At 41.0% G+C, this 18,051-nt stretch overlaps 1 protein-coding gene across 1 annotated transcript in view; it reads right to left on the bottom strand.

The window, feature by feature from the left end:
- Positions 1–18,051, bottom strand: part of dop1a (DOP1 leucine zipper like protein A) — a 31,066-nt gene that overhangs the window by 3,108 nt on the left and 9,907 nt on the right. Inside the window, exons 11-31 of the mRNA XM_019856267.1 lie at positions 17,846–17,965; positions 17,204–17,321; positions 16,377–16,406; positions 15,355–15,612; positions 12,495–13,023; positions 11,926–12,209; positions 11,700–11,852; positions 11,513–11,613; positions 11,164–11,429; positions 8,913–11,037; positions 7,436–7,547; positions 7,069–7,251; positions 5,961–6,086; positions 4,649–4,783; positions 4,483–4,538; positions 3,397–3,501; positions 3,111–3,177; positions 2,590–2,734; positions 2,255–2,334; positions 661–770; positions 269–418 (exon numbers count right to left, since the gene is read on the bottom strand). Coding sequence (XP_019711826.1) covers positions 269–418; positions 661–770; positions 2,255–2,334; positions 2,590–2,734; positions 3,111–3,177; positions 3,397–3,501; positions 4,483–4,538; positions 4,649–4,783; positions 5,961–6,086; positions 7,069–7,251; positions 7,436–7,547; positions 8,913–11,037; positions 11,164–11,429; positions 11,513–11,613; positions 11,700–11,852; positions 11,926–12,209; positions 12,495–13,023; positions 15,355–15,612; positions 16,377–16,406; positions 17,204–17,321; positions 17,846–17,965 — 5,253 coding nt within the window. The remainder of the gene's footprint in view (positions 1–268; positions 419–660; positions 771–2,254; positions 2,335–2,589; positions 2,735–3,110; positions 3,178–3,396; positions 3,502–4,482; positions 4,539–4,648; positions 4,784–5,960; positions 6,087–7,068; positions 7,252–7,435; positions 7,548–8,912; positions 11,038–11,163; positions 11,430–11,512; positions 11,614–11,699; positions 11,853–11,925; positions 12,210–12,494; positions 13,024–15,354; positions 15,613–16,376; positions 16,407–17,203; positions 17,322–17,845; positions 17,966–18,051) is intronic.

The following is an 18,051-nucleotide window of genomic DNA, read 5'->3' as shown; positions in this document are numbered from 1 at the left end:
TGGACCAAATAGCCATTATCATTAAACTGTTAAAGAGCCAAAGTAGCAAAACTGCAAGCTTTTGAAATATCAAAACTGAACATTTTATTGAAAAAAAATTGAACCAGGTGAATGTGAATTACGAGAGTATATAAAAACTGTTAATTCTCTTTCAGACTCCCGTCTTCATTTTTTTGTTTGTGATATATGCTGGCCTCAATCTGAGGCAGAAACACAAACCTAGAAGAAAAAATCATCTCGGTTCTAGTTGGCTGATTCTCTTACTCACTGGCTGACACAGGATGAGTCCATCTGGAAGAAAGTGTGGTCCATAAAGAGGTCAAAGGCTTCCTTTTTCCAGGCCCGGCGTGTGTACTGGTACCCACTTAGACTGCTCAACAGCTGGATGCAGGCCCGGTAGCTGGGAGCATTGTGAGCGCTAATAGGAGGAGCAAGACAATTCACTTTCATATACATATCATGCAGACATTATCATTTGCTTTGGCATTGATTTTTTTTTTCCTCTACTGTGTTTTTATTCAGTGAAACAACAAATATTCATGATGTATAACAGCTTCACATTTTGCTAAATATGTTACCGGACTTTCAATTTTGCCACTTTTCACGAAATCAGTTCCAAGTTCAAGAAAATCTGGACCAAACAAACAGACTTGTACTTACCTGTGGTTGCGCAAGTAGGGAACTACATAGTGCATGATATTGACCAGCATTGGTATAACCCGCTCCTTCTCATCACTGTAGAACACCATGTCCAACAAGTGAGCCAGCACCTGCCGATGAATTCCGATCAGTCTTACACTGCGTATATACTGGGAACACCACAGCACTGAGGGACAATCTCTCTCAATATGATTTGATCGACCACATTCAGCTGATTCAAATCAGTGCAGAGACTGTCAACATTACATTGCAGTGGCAGCCAACACTATAACAAATTGCACTGCAGCATTATACAGTAGTGACATAGTGAAATGCAAAGAATAAATTAACTTAAGTAGAAACAGCAGTGGAAAACACCGGGACGAGAAAGCTGAACCTGCTGCATTGACTTTCTTGTATAGCCGGAAGGATGAGGTTTGTCATTTGTCAGGCTCGCTTCAGAGCACCAAAGAGGTTAGATTTATAGACCTCTTAACAATTATTGATGTCCCCCACCTCTCCAGTGTCAGCAGGGGAAGACATTGGCTTCTTAGAATAAATGGGACGAAATGAAAATGGGGTAGAAGCCGTTTATCAACTGTGAGGATATCTGATATTTGTTCGGTAAAGTATGGCCCGTGGGCCTCCACAGTCACTGAAGCTGCCCACACTGCCTTTATAAAGTCAAAATAAAACATTCATTAAGTATGCACTGCTTTTATTTTAACGTACACACCTCTCAATTGAGCATGGAAGTGGCACTGGCCTAAAACCCAAATGAAATTTCTTCATTACCTCCATTCAACCATCCATTTTCTCATCCGCTGTCTTCCGGCAGCAGACAGTATACACACTGAACTGGTTGCCAGCCAATCGCAGGGCACACATAGACAAACAACCATTTGCACTCACAAATACACCGAGGGACAATTTAAAGTATTCAATAAACCTGCCATGCATGTTTATGAAATGTGGGAGGAAACCAGAGTACCCGGCGAAAACCCATGCAGCCACGGGGAGATCTTGCAAACTCACAGGAAGGCCGGATTTGAACCCACGACCTCCGCACTGTGAGATGGGCATGCTAAATTAGTCAACCATCATGTCACTTTACATTACATATTGAACTAAAATGTAATATTTTTCCTTTTTGGTTTAGTTGGTCTTGTCTATCTGGATTAATGGCGTATGTATTTATTTTGGAATACTGTCTTGTGATTAATGTTTGTGTTTTATTTTTTCTCCCGTCTTGGTTTTCATGAAATGAACAATGCCACTATATTTTAGTGTTGGCCATGATGGTGATACTGGGAGTGCTTTTTCAGGAGCACTTGCTTGCTGTCAGAACTTGAGAACCACTGCACTAAAATACTACAAAATATTGTATAATGCAGTGTATTAAATTACTCCTGGATTTACCAGATCAAAGTGCAGCTAGAGAGTAGAGAGGAAAAAAAAAGCCTGAGACCACTGCAGAGAAATATCACTAAATATTGATGGTCAACAACAGTTGCATCACGAGGATTGAGGTGAATAACACACACACACACACACACACACACACACACACACACACACACACACACACACACACACACACACACACGTGCTTTACCTCTGCCAGCAGCGTGAGGGCATGAACGCTGTAGACAGATGGGGTAACGCTGGAGGCCTCCATAACTGTGAGCATTAAATCTAGAAAACACAGACATAAAATATTAGCTGGGGCTAACGAGCACATGTCCAGGAAGAAATTGTAATTTATTCAAAGCTTCACCTGAGCAAGTCAGTGTTTTGCATGAACATTGAGGTCCTTTACAACTAGTCTTTTTTTTCCAGGCTATTTGCAAGTTGCTTGAACTAGATTGTACACTACAGAACACTCCAAATGTTATAAGAACAATTGCTAACTACTTAGTGTGCTTCATCCTGTAAGTATAAGAGGCCAACCTTCAACATCTGCTTCAAGGTTCGTTCCATTCACAACTATCTGAGGAGACGCCTTCACTTCCAGGTTTCTCCTTAGCCATGTCGTTTGCTCCAGAGAGGAACCTGCAATTGTTCCAATGGCCTCCACTACTTTATGTGTCACATCCTGAACACCATAAACAAACAGACAAACAAACAAACAAAAAACAGCACAGGAAAAATGATTAAATCAAGAAAGTGATCGTCAGTTGGGCTGAAATCTCTTATGTCCAGATTTGGTCACTTTGATATTTTTTCACAAATCGATACAATTGGTCACGCCCCGCGTGGTTCTATCACTCTTAAAAATTGACCAATTTAAATTGCTGAAGAGGAGTTGCTCTCTTTGACGATTCAATGTTAATGGCTCCTCAAACATGCCATTTTATTGATTTCCTGAAAAGGGAAGGTTTTCAAGATACGAGGATTCTGCCCGGCAGCAACGATATGTTAAAATAACATTAAAAGAAATAAAGCAAAATGTAGGCAACCAAAGTTCTAACCTGGAGCTCTCGCTGGTCCTTCTTACTTTCCAGATTAGGGTTCTTCAAAATGAACTCATTGAGAACACTGGAGAATAAAAAACAAACACTGGCATCATGTCAAATCTAAAACAGTGAACCAAGGTTAAATCTCAGCGGCCTAATTTGTTCATACAAACACTGACATACTGTATCTAACTAAGTCTTACAAAATGAACTGATGTAAATTATCATGCACCAACATTTTTAGGGGGAATGTAACAACAAAGAAAAGTAAGGAAGCGAGTGTGATGATAGAAACACCGACCCAAGTATCAAAAACTGTCCTGGGGCAGGCAAGCCTAACTGCACAGAGTCCTTCAGCAGAGCCAGCAGAGAAGGCCAGCTATCAACTAAAGTAGATACGGGGATCCTGTGACCAAGAGAAAGCATTCTGTTTGAGTTGGCAAGGCAGCAGATTTACAACTGATGGACAGTATTTTTGTAAATACACTTATATACTGATGTTGATATGTAACAAACTCACCTCTGGACATACGCATAGAAGAACTGCAGCATGCAGACCTCCAAAGAGAGGTGTTTCTAAAAGGCCCCAAGCAATGTCGTGAATGACCATGTTGAGAAAAATTGCATCATACATTACAGCAAAGTTTAACTCTGAAATAATAGCAACAAAGTCTAAAAACACAAACCTTGTCTTTTGCAATGGCTGGTGGCTGCTTCAGAACCTCTTTGACTGTGTGCATGACTGTTTCAGTGCGCATGGCACTCACCGAGCGAACCAGCTCAACCAGCAGCAGCTGTTCATCACTGGCTACAGTAATCACCTGAAAGTCAAACAGAACCAAAGCAGAGCTTATAGGACTGTGACGCATACAGTAAAAAGAGACATTCTAAGCGTTTTATAGTTACATTTTAGTAGCTCAAATGCAAACTTTCTAATAAAACATTTCCTGGAGACCATAACAAATAGCTTTTGTTATAGCAGTATTCCGCAGTATTGGACATTTAACACTTTCATGCACCGTGTAAGCGGATAACATGATAAGGTGTCCACTGTGGTAACCACTGTCCCTCAAAGGGTTTATATTGCGAAACAACTCTTTGATTTTTTTTTGTTCATGTCCTAAATCTATATTTTTGTTAACTTATAATGGCTTGTTTGCTGTCGTATAAAGTGGCTTCAACTACCTCGATGCCACCCACAGCTGTGCCACGGCCAGGGTTCAGCAGAGCCAGCAGAGAAGGCCAGCTATCAACTAAAGTAGATACGGGGATCCTGTGACCAAGAGAAAGCATTCTGTTTGAGTTGGCAAGGCAGCAGATTTACAACTGATGGACAGTATTTTTGTAAATACACTTATATACTGATGTTGATATGTAACAAACTCACCTCTGGACATACGCATAGAAGAACTGCAGCATGCAGACCTCCAAAGAGAGGTGTTTCTAAAAGGCCCCAAGCAATGTCGTGAATGACCATGTTGAGAAAAATTGCATCATACATTACAGCAAAGTTTAACTCTGAAATAATAGCAACAAAGTCTAAAAACACAAACCTTGTCTTTTGCAATGGCTGGTGGCTGCTTCAGAACCTCTTTGACTGTGTGCATGACTGTTTCAGTGCGCATGGCACTCACCGAGCGAACCAGCTCAACCAGCAGCAGCTGTTCATCACTGGCTACAGTAATCACCTGAAAGTCAAACAGAACCAAAGCAGAGCTTATAGGACTGTGACGCATACAGTAAAAAGAGACATTCTAAGCGTTTTATAGTTACATTTTAGTAGCTCAAATGCAAACTTTCTAATAAAACATTTCCTGGAGACCATAACAAATAGCTTTTGTTATAGCAGTATTCCGCAGTATTGGACATTTAACACTTTCATGCACCGTGTAAGCGGATAACATGATAAGGTGTCCACTGTGGTAACCACTGTCCCTCAAAGGGTTTATATTGCGAAACAACTCTTTGATTTTTTTTTGTTCATGTCCTAAATCTATATTTTTGTTAACTTATAATGGCTTGTTTGCTGTCGTATAAAGTGGCTTCAACTACCTCGATGCCACCCACAGCTGTGCCACGGCCAGGGTGGTGATTTAAAAAATATAATAAAGATGCTTACCATAATAATGTTAATGAATTAATTGATCTGCAGTAATTCAGGAGGTTCGATGCGCGCTGCTGTCATATTTATGACATCTACCACACGTTTCCAGAGCTCAAAATCTGTTTGTCCTGCACCTCAATCACATTTACCTATATCACATTAAATTCCTTGCACCAATCCTGAGATGTTATTCCAGATGCATAAAGTGTACTTTCAGCCACCAAATCGTCAGGTCTGCCGGGGGGCATGTCAAAAGAAATGTCCGGGGTACACCGAAATGCCCAGCATGGCGCAGAGTGACCTGCCAAATTTCAAAACACGCTAAACAAGCACACTTGCACGGTCTACGAAGCTGAAACAGTCTGTTTCTGCATGCAAAAGAATGCATTTGAGACTTACTGTCAACAATTTAGGATGAGGAAACATTAGATCAACACCGGTAAGTAGAAGCTCTTTAACCAAAATTACTTTAGTCAACAGAAATGTTTCATCAGATGGCTTTTTGTGCCCCTTAACGTATTTTTGACGCCAATTTCAAAAACTTTGACTTTTTTCTCGCACATTGGGATTTGAGATATTTTCAATTTTATCTTTTTATATTTGACGTTAAAAAGCTTGCACAATACAGATTTTAATGTGTAATGTAATTCACAGGTAAGACATTCTACCTGTCACTGAACCAAACCCTTAATTCATAAATATTGCTCAGTATATTAGTATTCAATTTAGTGGGGAAAAAGACTTTTATCGTCATCACCCACCTTATTTCTGACTGGAGTCTTGATCTGTTTCCTTTCATTCCAAACATAGGCAATGGCTGCCATGAAGTGAACCCCGTGATTCATGGAGATCGGTCCGAGTAGCTCAAGGATTTGCTGCCGAATTTTCTGCAGATACGAAGCAAGTGAGGAATGTATGCTGGTATCTATGCACTTCAAAGAAAAGCAATATTAGCATCAACAGACAGTATAGCATCATTGTGGCATTACATAATCAAACATTGTCGTTTGGAAATGCTGTAAATTTGGTGGAAACTGCAAAGTAAGATACTATCTATTTGATGAGCTTTCCAAGATGAGAAAGAACTCTGTAATAAAGTTTGAGGTACCCACTTCCCCACCCCGAAAAAAACCAACATATTTCTTAACTTAGAGCAGTGATGGACAACTGGCGGCCTGTAGGCCGCGTGCTGCCCGACGACACTCCTATATAGCACATATTTTGTTCATACAGTGTTTAAAATGGTATTTTTGCCCTTCATCTGATTAGGGAGTGCATGGTCCAATGTAGCCCTCAGTAGCACTATTAAAAAGTTGTGGCCCCCTCAAGTGTTTTAGTTCCCCATCACTGACTTAAGAGATTTTCTTAAACACCATCGCCCAACCATGTCCTGACACCATATTCCTTCTAGTCCAGGGGTGACCAAGCTTTTTTGAGCCAAGATATACTTTCAAAAGAAACTTTTTTGTGGATGTGAGACTAATAATGGGCAAAAAAAAACACAAAAAACAAATTCCTTATTTTCCCAGAATAAAATGCATTTTTAAATTAAAAACTAATAAACCCGAGAGTATAAGGGGGGGAAAATTACAATATTATTCAGATATGCACAGTGCGTCACTTATTGGAGATATTATACTCTAGATCAGACCACTGAAAAGTTAATGTACACCTTCTGTTCTGCTACTTTACTTCAAATTTAAGACTGCTGTAATGCATAACTAACACGCAAAATCTCCATAACTGCATTGACAAATTAGAATTTGAATGCCCTTGAGTTCCCAGACACCTTGGCTATTATACCGCTGAAATGCTGTAAACATTGTCCTAAGCTGGTAGTCACAAACACAGTATTGTCCTTTTATGTACCTTAGTGGAGCCCAAATTGATGTTGGAAGTGGAAGCAGCTGAAGCAGCAGCCGGCTTCTCAGAGCTGTCAGCATGGTGGAGAACACTCCACAGTAGTGTGACAGAAGACATGATAGTGTGGAGAATGGACAGGATGCCTGAGCGAGCCTCAGCCAGGTACTTCTGGTCAACACTCACATGCAACTGAGAGGTCATCAGAAAGAGTATCAGCAATGTTGTAAACATTAACGAACAATGCTGTCAACAGTATGTTAGTATTCATCGTACAGAGAAATCAGGAAGATTATAATCCTGTTTTCGGCATTAGTTCAGCAAGAAGGCTGTTGGGTTTCTGGGAATTTCATTGAGTGGTCTACAGAACCCTCACCTGGTGGTACTGGGAAGTGGGATCAAGCAGGCAGTAGTGGATGATTGCAGTGATCCCCTCCAATACAGTCAGTAATAGGTCAGGAGGAATGCAGAGAGCCATCCACTGCGGTCTACAAAAAAATAAAATAAGTAAATTATTTGTGTATGGGACCCAATTTATTTACCAAATATGGTACTTCCACCCAGTGTTGTAGATTGTATATTTTATTAATTCCAAGCCTAAAGTGCCATCTGGTGTTAAAAACCTGAATTACATGTGAAAATTCAGTTTGTTGCCTGGGATGGCAATTTTAAATTACATTTTTGTTCAATACTGTAAACTGGAATAGTTGTAATTTTTTTTAAATGTGATACAATAGGAATTCTCTCATGTTTACTGCGCTATCCATAGGAAGTGTTCCAGTCTTAATTTATTCTAAAATGAGCTCTAATCAGAGATTAGGAAAATCAAATTTAAAATTAGTTGTTAGAGTATGAAGGCTAGTAGAATTAAAAATTATGTTGCACCATTTAAAATTTATTTCAGTTTAGTAAAACTCAATTTAACTGAATTTAAAGTGAATCCAATCCGATTTATTGGGATGATTGTGGATATTGAAATTAAAATAATTACGCAATTAAATGTATGCTGCACCACTGTCAAGCCCTCTGTGTCAACGGGTGCCTTTTCTTCCCGTTAAACATTATAGCCCGTATCTCACTGAACGGAGGAGATTTCTTTTGAGAGATTGTGAGCAAATAGCGAATGTTGTTTTTTTGGTCAGGTTTCTTCAATGTTGCAAAGACGTTTGCCAGACACTTGCAAACAGTTTTATTTGTCGCCGTCATATTTTGAGAGCCGCGATGGCTGATTGTCATTCGTTATATTGGCTCGTCAGAGAAGCTGAAACTTATCTTCCTTTTACAACAACCAGCATACCGAAATAATAGAGTAAATAGAAGACAAACAGCCAAGAAAACGGTGAATAAAGAAAGACATAGTTTGGCAGTTATAAACGATCAACCAGAGTGAAAGAGAAGAGACGTCACTCAGCTAAAGCTTGTTGGAAAAACTTAAAAACAAAAGTCGCAGTTGTAGCATCGGTGTTAAAATTAGATTTCTGTCACTGCCATGTATGACTGTTGATCCAGTCTTCCTGTTCAGCTTCAAAACGGTTGAATGAACATAAATATATCACCAAAAATTGCTTTTCATAATTAAATTCCAAATGACTGAGGCTGAGCCTGTTAATTTTTATTTCTATCATTCTAAAAAAAAAAAAAAAATGCAGCCATTGCTAAAATTAAATCCCAACTGTCAGTTTAAAATTCTCGATCACAGTTTAAACTGGAGTTTAATGTACTGGTGCAACAGACTTAAATTTACACTTTGTCTTATTTGAAACTAGCTTTAAAGTTTTGTTGCAACAGAACTCAACCCATGATTTAATCTAGTTTTAAAATTGAACCTCGTTGGTGCAATGGGGCCTTAATACCTGACGTCAGTAATTCCAGTTTCATAGAGGTACTGGTGAAGCAGATTGTCCAAGTTTCTGCAAAGCTGCAGAGTGACTGATGCAACCACCCTTCTTAGAATCCTCCGCATGTATGGCAGTGTGGCTGTGATGAGTCCAATCCACTGCGGGTGCATTTTACACGCGTGGTGTTGATGCAGTGCCCTGATCACAGCGCACAAAAACATGCCCTGTGCTGTGATCGGCTGTCCATGAAGGTACTGTAGCGATGTCATTGGCTGCTGAGGGTTGACATGCTCCACATCTCCACCTAACATCTCAAACCCATTTCCTGTGCTGCCCCCTGCTCCTACACCACCTGCCGCTCCTGCCGCAGGTTCTCCTCCTTCTTCGACTGGCACCAGAACTCTGTGCTCAAGTACAACTAGGCTCTGAAGCAGTCTCAGTAATTGGGACTGGACTGCACTACAACTGTCCACCTGGTCCTCGGACAAGTTGATGATACTCTCCTCTGACAGACCTTCCTCCACAGTGGACATGTTTACATCGGCCACCCGTTGGTCATGCCATTTTTGAGCGCTGAATATAGAGGAGAGCAAGCAATGGAGAACAACCTTCTGAACTTTACATTTCGACAGGACATCATAGATGAAACTCGCAAATCCCTTTGCTGAGCCCCCTGTGACTTTGGCCAGCTCACTGAAAAGAAGAGTTAAGACCTCTATACTGGTCAGCTGCATGGCGCGGTTCCCGGCCAAGTCCTGAGGGCCTGCTGTCACATGGGCAGAGTAGAAGCTTCTTAGGAAGTATAGACAGAGTGATATGATGATTTCCAGATACATGGCACTGCGGAATGAGTGGGAGTGGGAGTCTTGTGGAATGGGGCAGTAGAAGTCTTTGCCCATGACAGAGACCCTGTGACGAGCTAGGAGGTTTTGAAGCAAAGAGAGTTGGGGGGTGTAAGTGTTGTTGATGCTGGTAGTGGAGATAGCACTCACAAACCCTGAGGGAGCAGACCTCAGCATGGCCGCTACTGCCGAAAGTGCATGCAGGGCCCTGGATGAGTCGTACAACTGGAGATATAGTAGAACATGCTGGTAGAGAGGATGGATGTTGAAGCGAGGTGGGGCAGAAGATGATCTGCGCCCTGCGACACTAACACCTCCAACATTCCCACCTGAGCATGCACTGGGTGAGCCAGTGTCACTTTCAATCTCTGATACCTCACCTTCTCCACAGCTATACCAGTTCTCCAGATCTAGGCTATCCCCAAAAAATATGCTGGGTGTTTGTGTTCTTTCAGCCTGGCTCGCTGCCTTTCTCTGTCTCTCCTCCTCTTTCCTTTTGGACTTTTTTGTCTTGGGCTTAGCCCCTGTGGATTTGTCGGCCAGTTTCTCCATGATTTTGCCTTTAAGGCTGAGCTGAGTGCTGCTATGGCTACGTTTGCGTGTTTGACTGTTGTCCACCTGGAGATTCTGTTCTGAAATGGCAGGATCTGAGTTCTCAGGTAATGTGACAATGGAAGGTGAGGAACTGTGACGGATGATGCCCTCTCTGCGCTGCTCTTCTGCAGCGACATCAGTTGGAGGGACACCGAGAAATTCCAGTGTCCCTTCAGCCAGCATCTCTGGCAGCGTCTGGTGGTTGGAGCTGTGAGGAGGTCCAGAGTCAAGATGAGGACCAGTGGGCGTTTCTGAGGAAGTGCTCTCCGAATCTGACTGGGGCCAGTCTTCAGACTGAATTGGCACATCAAGGGACTCCTCACCTACTAAACTCAGAACGTTTTCTATCAGATCATTAACAACAGAGAAAACAGTCTCCTCTAATGAGTCTTCAGACGAAGAATCTGAGGAAGCAGGCTGCTGGTCGGAACCATTGGACGTGCTATTCACAACATCTGGCTCATCAAAACTTTGACTTTCCACTGGAGAGGAATGAGAACCAGTCGATTCAGAGAAATGGGGCTCCTCCTGCTGATCAGTAGGTTGAAATCTACCAGTTAATTGTAAATTCTCGCTGCTCAGACTCAGGATCGACAGACTGTCACTCAGAGGGTTAACAGTGAGACAAAATGGCTCCATGTCACCGACTTCAAGACCTGGCAAATCTCTCTGTGCCATCCTGTCCATTTGCATATGACTGAGGTCTAATGACAGAAATAAAAAACAGAGTAAAACATGACTGTAACAAGGCAACGGAAAGGAATTAAATTGTCACATCTACTAATATTTCATATCAATTATATGTACAAAAGGTAAATAAGGCTACTCACTTCCGGAGAAGCCAGTGTCTATGGCTTCTATAGGTTCCAATGGCTCTTGTTCAGGCAGGCCTGGAAAGACATGGACCCAGTGGCGCTGGGCTTGTACTTTTTGAATGGAAACTCTATGGGTCTTTGGGTGCAGTAGAAGAAGAAGGAGGGGCTCTAGCACCCGAGCAATGTCATGTCGCTGAAGGACCTGATTAAGCCAAGCCCGGCCAACTGAACTCGTACAAGGATCCCAATAACTCAGGCTGTCTAGCATGATAAAAAGAGATCTGTCGGGCAAAATAAAAGATGGAAAACCCCATAATTTAGAGCAATATCAAGAAAACTGCGAAGCAAATGCATTTGAACCAACCTGTCAAATGTGCGATTGAAAGGAGAAGATTTGGTCACGTTTAAATCTCGTGTCAAATGCCACAGCACAGAAAACTTCACATGGGCTTCGAGCCGAATTCTCTGCAATACAATATACTGTAGTTGAGCATGCACTTCATAGGGACACAGTGTTTGGCTGAGACACAACTGATTTTCACTGCACTAACCTTGTCCCGGTGCATGAGCTGCTGGCTGATCACATCTTCACAGATGCTGGAAGAAGGTACAAGGTTGTGGAGCTGATAGAAAAGCTCCACACTACGTTGATGGTGCTGAGGTGTTCCTTCACTCAACTGATCCCACAGAATCAGAGCCACATTCTATGCACAAGCAGATTAAAGAGTTAGAAAATTCGTGGGAAACGGCAAATGGTTGTTCCACTTTTATTACTACCTTGAAGAAATCCGTCTTGTTTGCAATGTGCAGTAGAATTCCCTGTGTGAGTGGGGGCCTGATGACAACGGCCACGCGACCTTGGCTGGGACTCATTGGCTGGGCAGACTCAGAGCTGCCGCTGGATGCCACACTCTCGGCTGTTACCATGGCCACGGACTGGGTGAGTCCCACAAGGTCCATTAGCAGAGAAATGGCCACACCTTGCAGACTAAAGTCGCTAGCCAAGCACGTGGCATCCATCAGTGTCTGCAGCCACACTGGCAGACACCCCTGCTCACTGTCTGTAAACAAGCAAATACTTGAATATACTACATATTTACACTATGTGGTTTGCACAAGTTGTAATGTCTTTTCCAGCTGGGATGGGCTCCAGCACCCCCCACGACCCTTGTAAGGATAAGCGGATCAGAAAATGGATGGATGGATGTTATGACACTTTACGACCTTAGACAAGAAGAGATATCAAGTGTGGGAGCTCATGTACTTTTACAAAGCAAGCCTGACATAACGAGTGCAAAGTTACACACTTTGATTACATTGGTGCAAAGACTTTTGATGAGACTTACTTATTTCTTGCTCTTGTGTGGGTGAAGCCTTCTGGTTCCCCTCTGCAATGTACACTGGAAAACTGGAACACTCCAAGAACAGCTGGCAGGCCGCAGTAAAAGCAGCAACACACTCTTTCTGCACCACCACAGAGTCCAAGCATGACTCGGTAAGATCTACATGCCTACAATGTGGGGTACCCTCTACTGCAAGGCTTGTTGTCTGAACCAACAGTCCTCTGTCCTTCTCGTCTTTGTCCACTTGTTCCGTAGTTATGTGCAAGGTAATAAGCCGAGAAAGAAATTGCTGAAAGTGTTCCAAGCAGCATTGCATGACTGGTTTGTCCACAGGTTTAGGTTGTGATAAACCTGAGGAACGAAGGCCTGTTTTATTTATTGGGTGAGTGTGAGGCGGTTGTTCGTTATCAGGGACACTCTCATGGTACTGGATAAATTCTGTGAAGCAGCTTTCTGACGAGCAATTTGGATGAGTTTCTACATCTTTGAACACCTCCCCATCTTCATGTGTTTCCAGAGTCACAGGGGGAGTCTGCGGAAAGACAAAGAGAAGAGAAAAAAAACCCAACACTTTAATAATCCCTTCAATCCCTCACGTTTACAGTGTTCTAATAGAGCTACCAACACACAGGACAGAAATTCACACAATAAATTAGTAAGTTCAAGCTAATTGGTTTTTTTTAAAGGTATTCAACACATTGTTCCTCTTGATGAGGAAATGCATGTTGCTAAAATATAGATAGATAGATAGATAGATAGATAGATAGATAGATAGATAGATAGATAGATAGATAGATAGATCGATAGATGAACAAAGAAAAAGCACTCCATCGTTTTGCAGCTGTCCACAGCTGCTGATCGGACAAGAGGGATTCATGTTGGCGTGTACGCAACGAACAGTGCAACAAGTTGTAACATTCTGTTTTTCTTTTCACTCATTGGGTGCAGGAAAGTATCCTGGGATTCAACTTGATCAAGGCAGCAGGCACATTTTGGAGCCTGGACTCAGGTGGCATGTAGGGTAGCATATTATCCATATGCTCCTCAGGTTGGGGGTAGGGGTCTGTTAAAAGTATTTGGCATGTTTTCCACTCTGTTGGAGATAGCTACAGGCTATTTCATTCTTCTCTACTTCCAAAGAGAGTACAGGGGAGCCGGGCTCAGCTGTTGCTGAAGTATCATCTTTCGCTCTACTCCTTATGGGCACAGCTTAGTCCGTGTAGCCCTGTCCATCTCTGAACATGGGACAGATTGACTGATTCCTTACATCATGCCACAGTGAGCTTGCACACAGAGAATCAGAATGTTGGGTAGAAACCAGGAGGACCAGGACAGCCAATGAGTACTCAATGTTTTGCCTCAAGGGAACACAAGATGGCCGGGCCATTGGTGGGACCACCTAATCAAAAGCAGATCATCAAAGCTTGAAACGGTCAGCTTGAACTGATCTGAACTGACTAATTTTCCATCTTTTCTTTTGGTGGAGGGTTCAAGATACTTGAACTATAATTAGCAGTGACCAAAACATAGTTATGTGATTTCACCTTTCATGTGTTAGCACAAACTAAATAAAAAGCATGCTTGTGAGTTGTGGGTGTTAGTTTTTAATACATTTTGGCTGACCACAAAAGTATCAAAACAATTATGAAAAATAAGGCTACACTGTGTAAACAAAAAAATCTATATAGATACACACACACACACGCGCACACACACACACACACACACATACATACAGAGAGAGAGAGAGAGAGAGAGAGAGAGAGAGAGAGAGAGAGAGAGAGAGAGATTCTTGTGTTTAGATATTTAATTTCGACATATCCTGTATTGGAGTAATCCAAAATTGCAGGTATTCACGTTACATTATTTTAATATTATGGTACTTGGAAAATGTTACAAACTACCTTTTTATTTTCTTTAACAATTAACTAGTAACCGTATCGGAATTGATTTTTAAAGTAACCAAACCCTGTTCTTAATACCAAAAAAACAAACAAAAAAAACCTATTATGTGATCAAATAAATATTCAATCCTGAAAAATATTTGTATACTTTTAGAAAGCCGTCTTCACGGGTTGAATGATCAATTTATTTATTCATTTACTTACAAGGCCTTTGTAACTGTGCAACACCACACAGGCACACACCTTCTCATTTAATACATTAGGACAATATAGTACAATATAAATATCAAAATAATTAAAAAAATTGGAACACAGCTAAATCAAATAATTGATAATTCAGGAATTGGGCTTAGCTGCTTAGTTTCCCATTCATTTTTCAAGCTCTTTTCTGCTGCAGCATGACCTTGACCAAGTGCACAAAGCAAGATCCATTAAGGCATGATTGGATGATCTTCATGTGGAGTAACCAGGCATATTCACTCATATCAGACACTTTTGAGATCAACTCGAACAGTTATTTCGAGCCAGAACCTCATGTAAAACATCAGTGAGGTCTGAACTCAGAAATGGTCCTCTTGACAAACAACATTGTAAAAAGTCCTCTAATAGCTGCATATACTCTAGTTTCTTTCCACTTTCAGCCGTTACTGTCTATCAATGTCAAGTTGAAATGACCACAGTATACTGTTCTGCACAGCCATGACGACAGTACACAAGAAAAAGTTAGTAGACAAGAAAAAAGTTGAGGATTACTATACTCGCTTGTGGTTGGATTCTTATTACCGGGGTAATTATTTCTACTTTTTATTTCACTTTATTAATTGAAACTCATTTATTTTGTCGGAGAGTATGAAAATATTGACTGTGAAAGAAAAGTCAAAGTTTTCTGTCAAATCTGTCATGTCACAAATTCATTTATGTAAATTGTGTGGAATCTATCAATGTTTTACTGTACTCACTTTATTATCACTTTTTTTCTCCTTTGTGGAGTCCGAAGAATCTCCACAGCAGCTGGACAGGCCCTGCACCTGGGGGCTTGTGGGCAGAGCCAAAGGGGAAACCAATGGCGGCTGCACTTTGCTCAGGATCTTGGAGCAGAGACGCAGACAGTGAGTGAGTTCTCCAAGCCCCAAGGTCTGCAGGTGACAGGTTAGTGCAGCCACCATGCGCAGCAACAGCTGAGGAAGATGCTCTGTCTGGATCTCGATGTAGGTCTCCTAGGATAGGGGACAATAAATGTAACAATGTTGTCTTTATTACATAAAAACATGTCACGATTCAAAATTTAGACCGGTAGTCTTGTCTCCTCTCATTATGGACTCAAAGAGACTTGGAGATGATTCAATAGTCTGACAATGTTATGTCCACTCTGTAATGATAAAGTTTTGGTTCATCATACCCGCTTGTATTTATTATTTTTAATTTCAATAAATTCGTTCTGTTATAACTTCCATAAAGTTTTTTTTTTCCTACAAGTTTCTAACTTGCAACATGCATTTGCTTCTTTATGTCATACCTGAGGTTACAGTACAGTAACTAAAGTATACAGAGTACTGTATATTTGGTATAAAAGGGATGCTGCTACATTTGAAAAAAAAGGACAAAAGAACAATGAAATAAACATTGGAATAAACGAAAACATAGCTGGTATTCATATTTCTTCAAAAAATATGTGAGCAAGACAATGGCATAAAACCTCATGCAATTAATAAAGCCCAGACACACTGGGCAAAGATTTCATTGTCACACGATCCACACCAAACTTTAAGGTTGAGTTTTAATTGAGAGACATTTTTGTTATTCTTTTCCAGATTAATTTGGGAGTTAAGCGTACAGTGGTCAGTCCATTATTAAGAAAAGATCACCAAAAGGTTGGTAGAAATAGAGGCCTGATGGTTATTGGTGGGATGTTGCAGCAATGCTATCGTAGCCTCAGTGAAGCAGGATGAGGTGGAAAAAGCAGGAAAGAACAGTACTTTACCTGGCAGATTACCCTCATGCTTCTAGTAGGCTTCAGGGAGAAAGAGCAAATAGTTTGAACAGACAGGAGCAAGCGGAGCATAGGCCACAGCACACTCATCACATTCCTCTCTTGCCAGAGTCCAAACAGGCACGCACGCACGCGCGCGCACACGCACGCACACGAAACAGGGGAATAAATCAAGATTTCCAAACTGTTTAGATTGGAAATACAGTACAGACGGGCAGATTTCTAAACTGTGCATTCGTTTACACATCTGCTAAACATAGATTTAATTTTTTTTTTTTTTTTTTTTGGCAAGGAAATAGACACACAAGTATGTTTGTGCTTGTGTGGGAGTGTTGCACACCTAAGAAACAAGGGTGGAGGCAAGGATGTTACAAATCAATAACATCCCAGGGTCAAGAGTTGTCTGTTCAGGGTACGGAACTCAGCACAACTAAACAAAAGGACGTGAATGAGCTAAGAAGGTGGGGAAGATGACGAGAAATATATGAGGAGCCCAAGCAGAGCCAGAAAAAAAACATAATGGCAATGCGTGGAAAGGAGCAGGACCAAGACACACGGTGAAATATGAAAACAAAGTGAGAAAGAACAACTGTACATGAAGTGAAATGAAACTTAACTTCACAATCACACAAAATTGGACAACTGCACCAAAAACATGAGTTAAATACAGAACATAAAACAATGAAAGACACATTTTATCATAGACTTTAGCTGAACATAACGGAAGCTACATCAAAAATAAAATGAAGTCGAGAGTTATGGATGATGGTGTAGGAAAGACCAAAAGACAAACAAACAACATAACACAGAAAACTTACCAGAGAAACGACATCCAACAGGAAATCAACTAGCTGACAGAACTCCATTAAGGAGAGCTCTGGGTTATCTAATCCTCCAGCATGCCTTGGAATACTTGTTTGCATATTGAGTGTTGTCCTACAAAAGAAATTATATGGTCTGTCTGTTGGTTGATGAAGAAACAACCTGCGTGCCAAGTGATTTATTTTTTAAAGGAATTTTTTTTACAAGAATTGTCATCAATTCAAATGTGCAATTTTGATGCAAATTCACCCATTGTGGGACTATTAAAGGTTGTCATATCCCAACTAATCAACTTTTACACAAACGTTCCCAAATTAGTACTACCTTACTAAATTTGACTTTTCATTTTCAAAGCCCCATCAATATACCCCAAACGTCTCAAAATGATCGATGACATGGATTGCTGTAAAAGGCCCATTTCATATTTAATTGGATATAAAAATGAATCTATTGGGTTACAACACAGTACCTTAACTGCACTGACTCAAAAGTGAAGAAAATGAATGAATTATATTTAGCATCAGTATATCAGTCATGGATAAATGAATCGGTAAATCATTCATGTAACTTTGATACTAATGCCTCTTAACAGAACAAATACAATGATGTATATTAAACGCTTATTTCCAAATACAAACCTGCAGCACTCCTCAAACCAGCAAGCAATGTAGTCCCACATGTAGGATGGCTCAAAAGAGTTGAACAGAAGATTGGCTGTTTTAATCAGTTCTGCCGTCTTCTTGTTCTCCCGAAGTTTGCTACAAACAAATTCGAGGATCAACATTTGCATTAACAATCAATTCACAATATTATAACGCTTGTCAAAAGACGAGGTGGTTGATTG

This window comes from Hippocampus comes, unplaced genomic scaffold (assembly GCF_001891065.2).
Source record: "Hippocampus comes isolate QL1 unplaced genomic scaffold, H_comes_QL1_v1.1 scaffold327, whole genome shotgun sequence".
Classification (NCBI taxonomy): Eukaryota; Metazoa; Chordata; class Actinopteri; order Syngnathiformes; family Syngnathidae; genus Hippocampus; species Hippocampus comes.
Note: the sequence above shows the minus strand (reverse complement) of the source record. Positions and strands in the feature narration are given on the sequence as shown.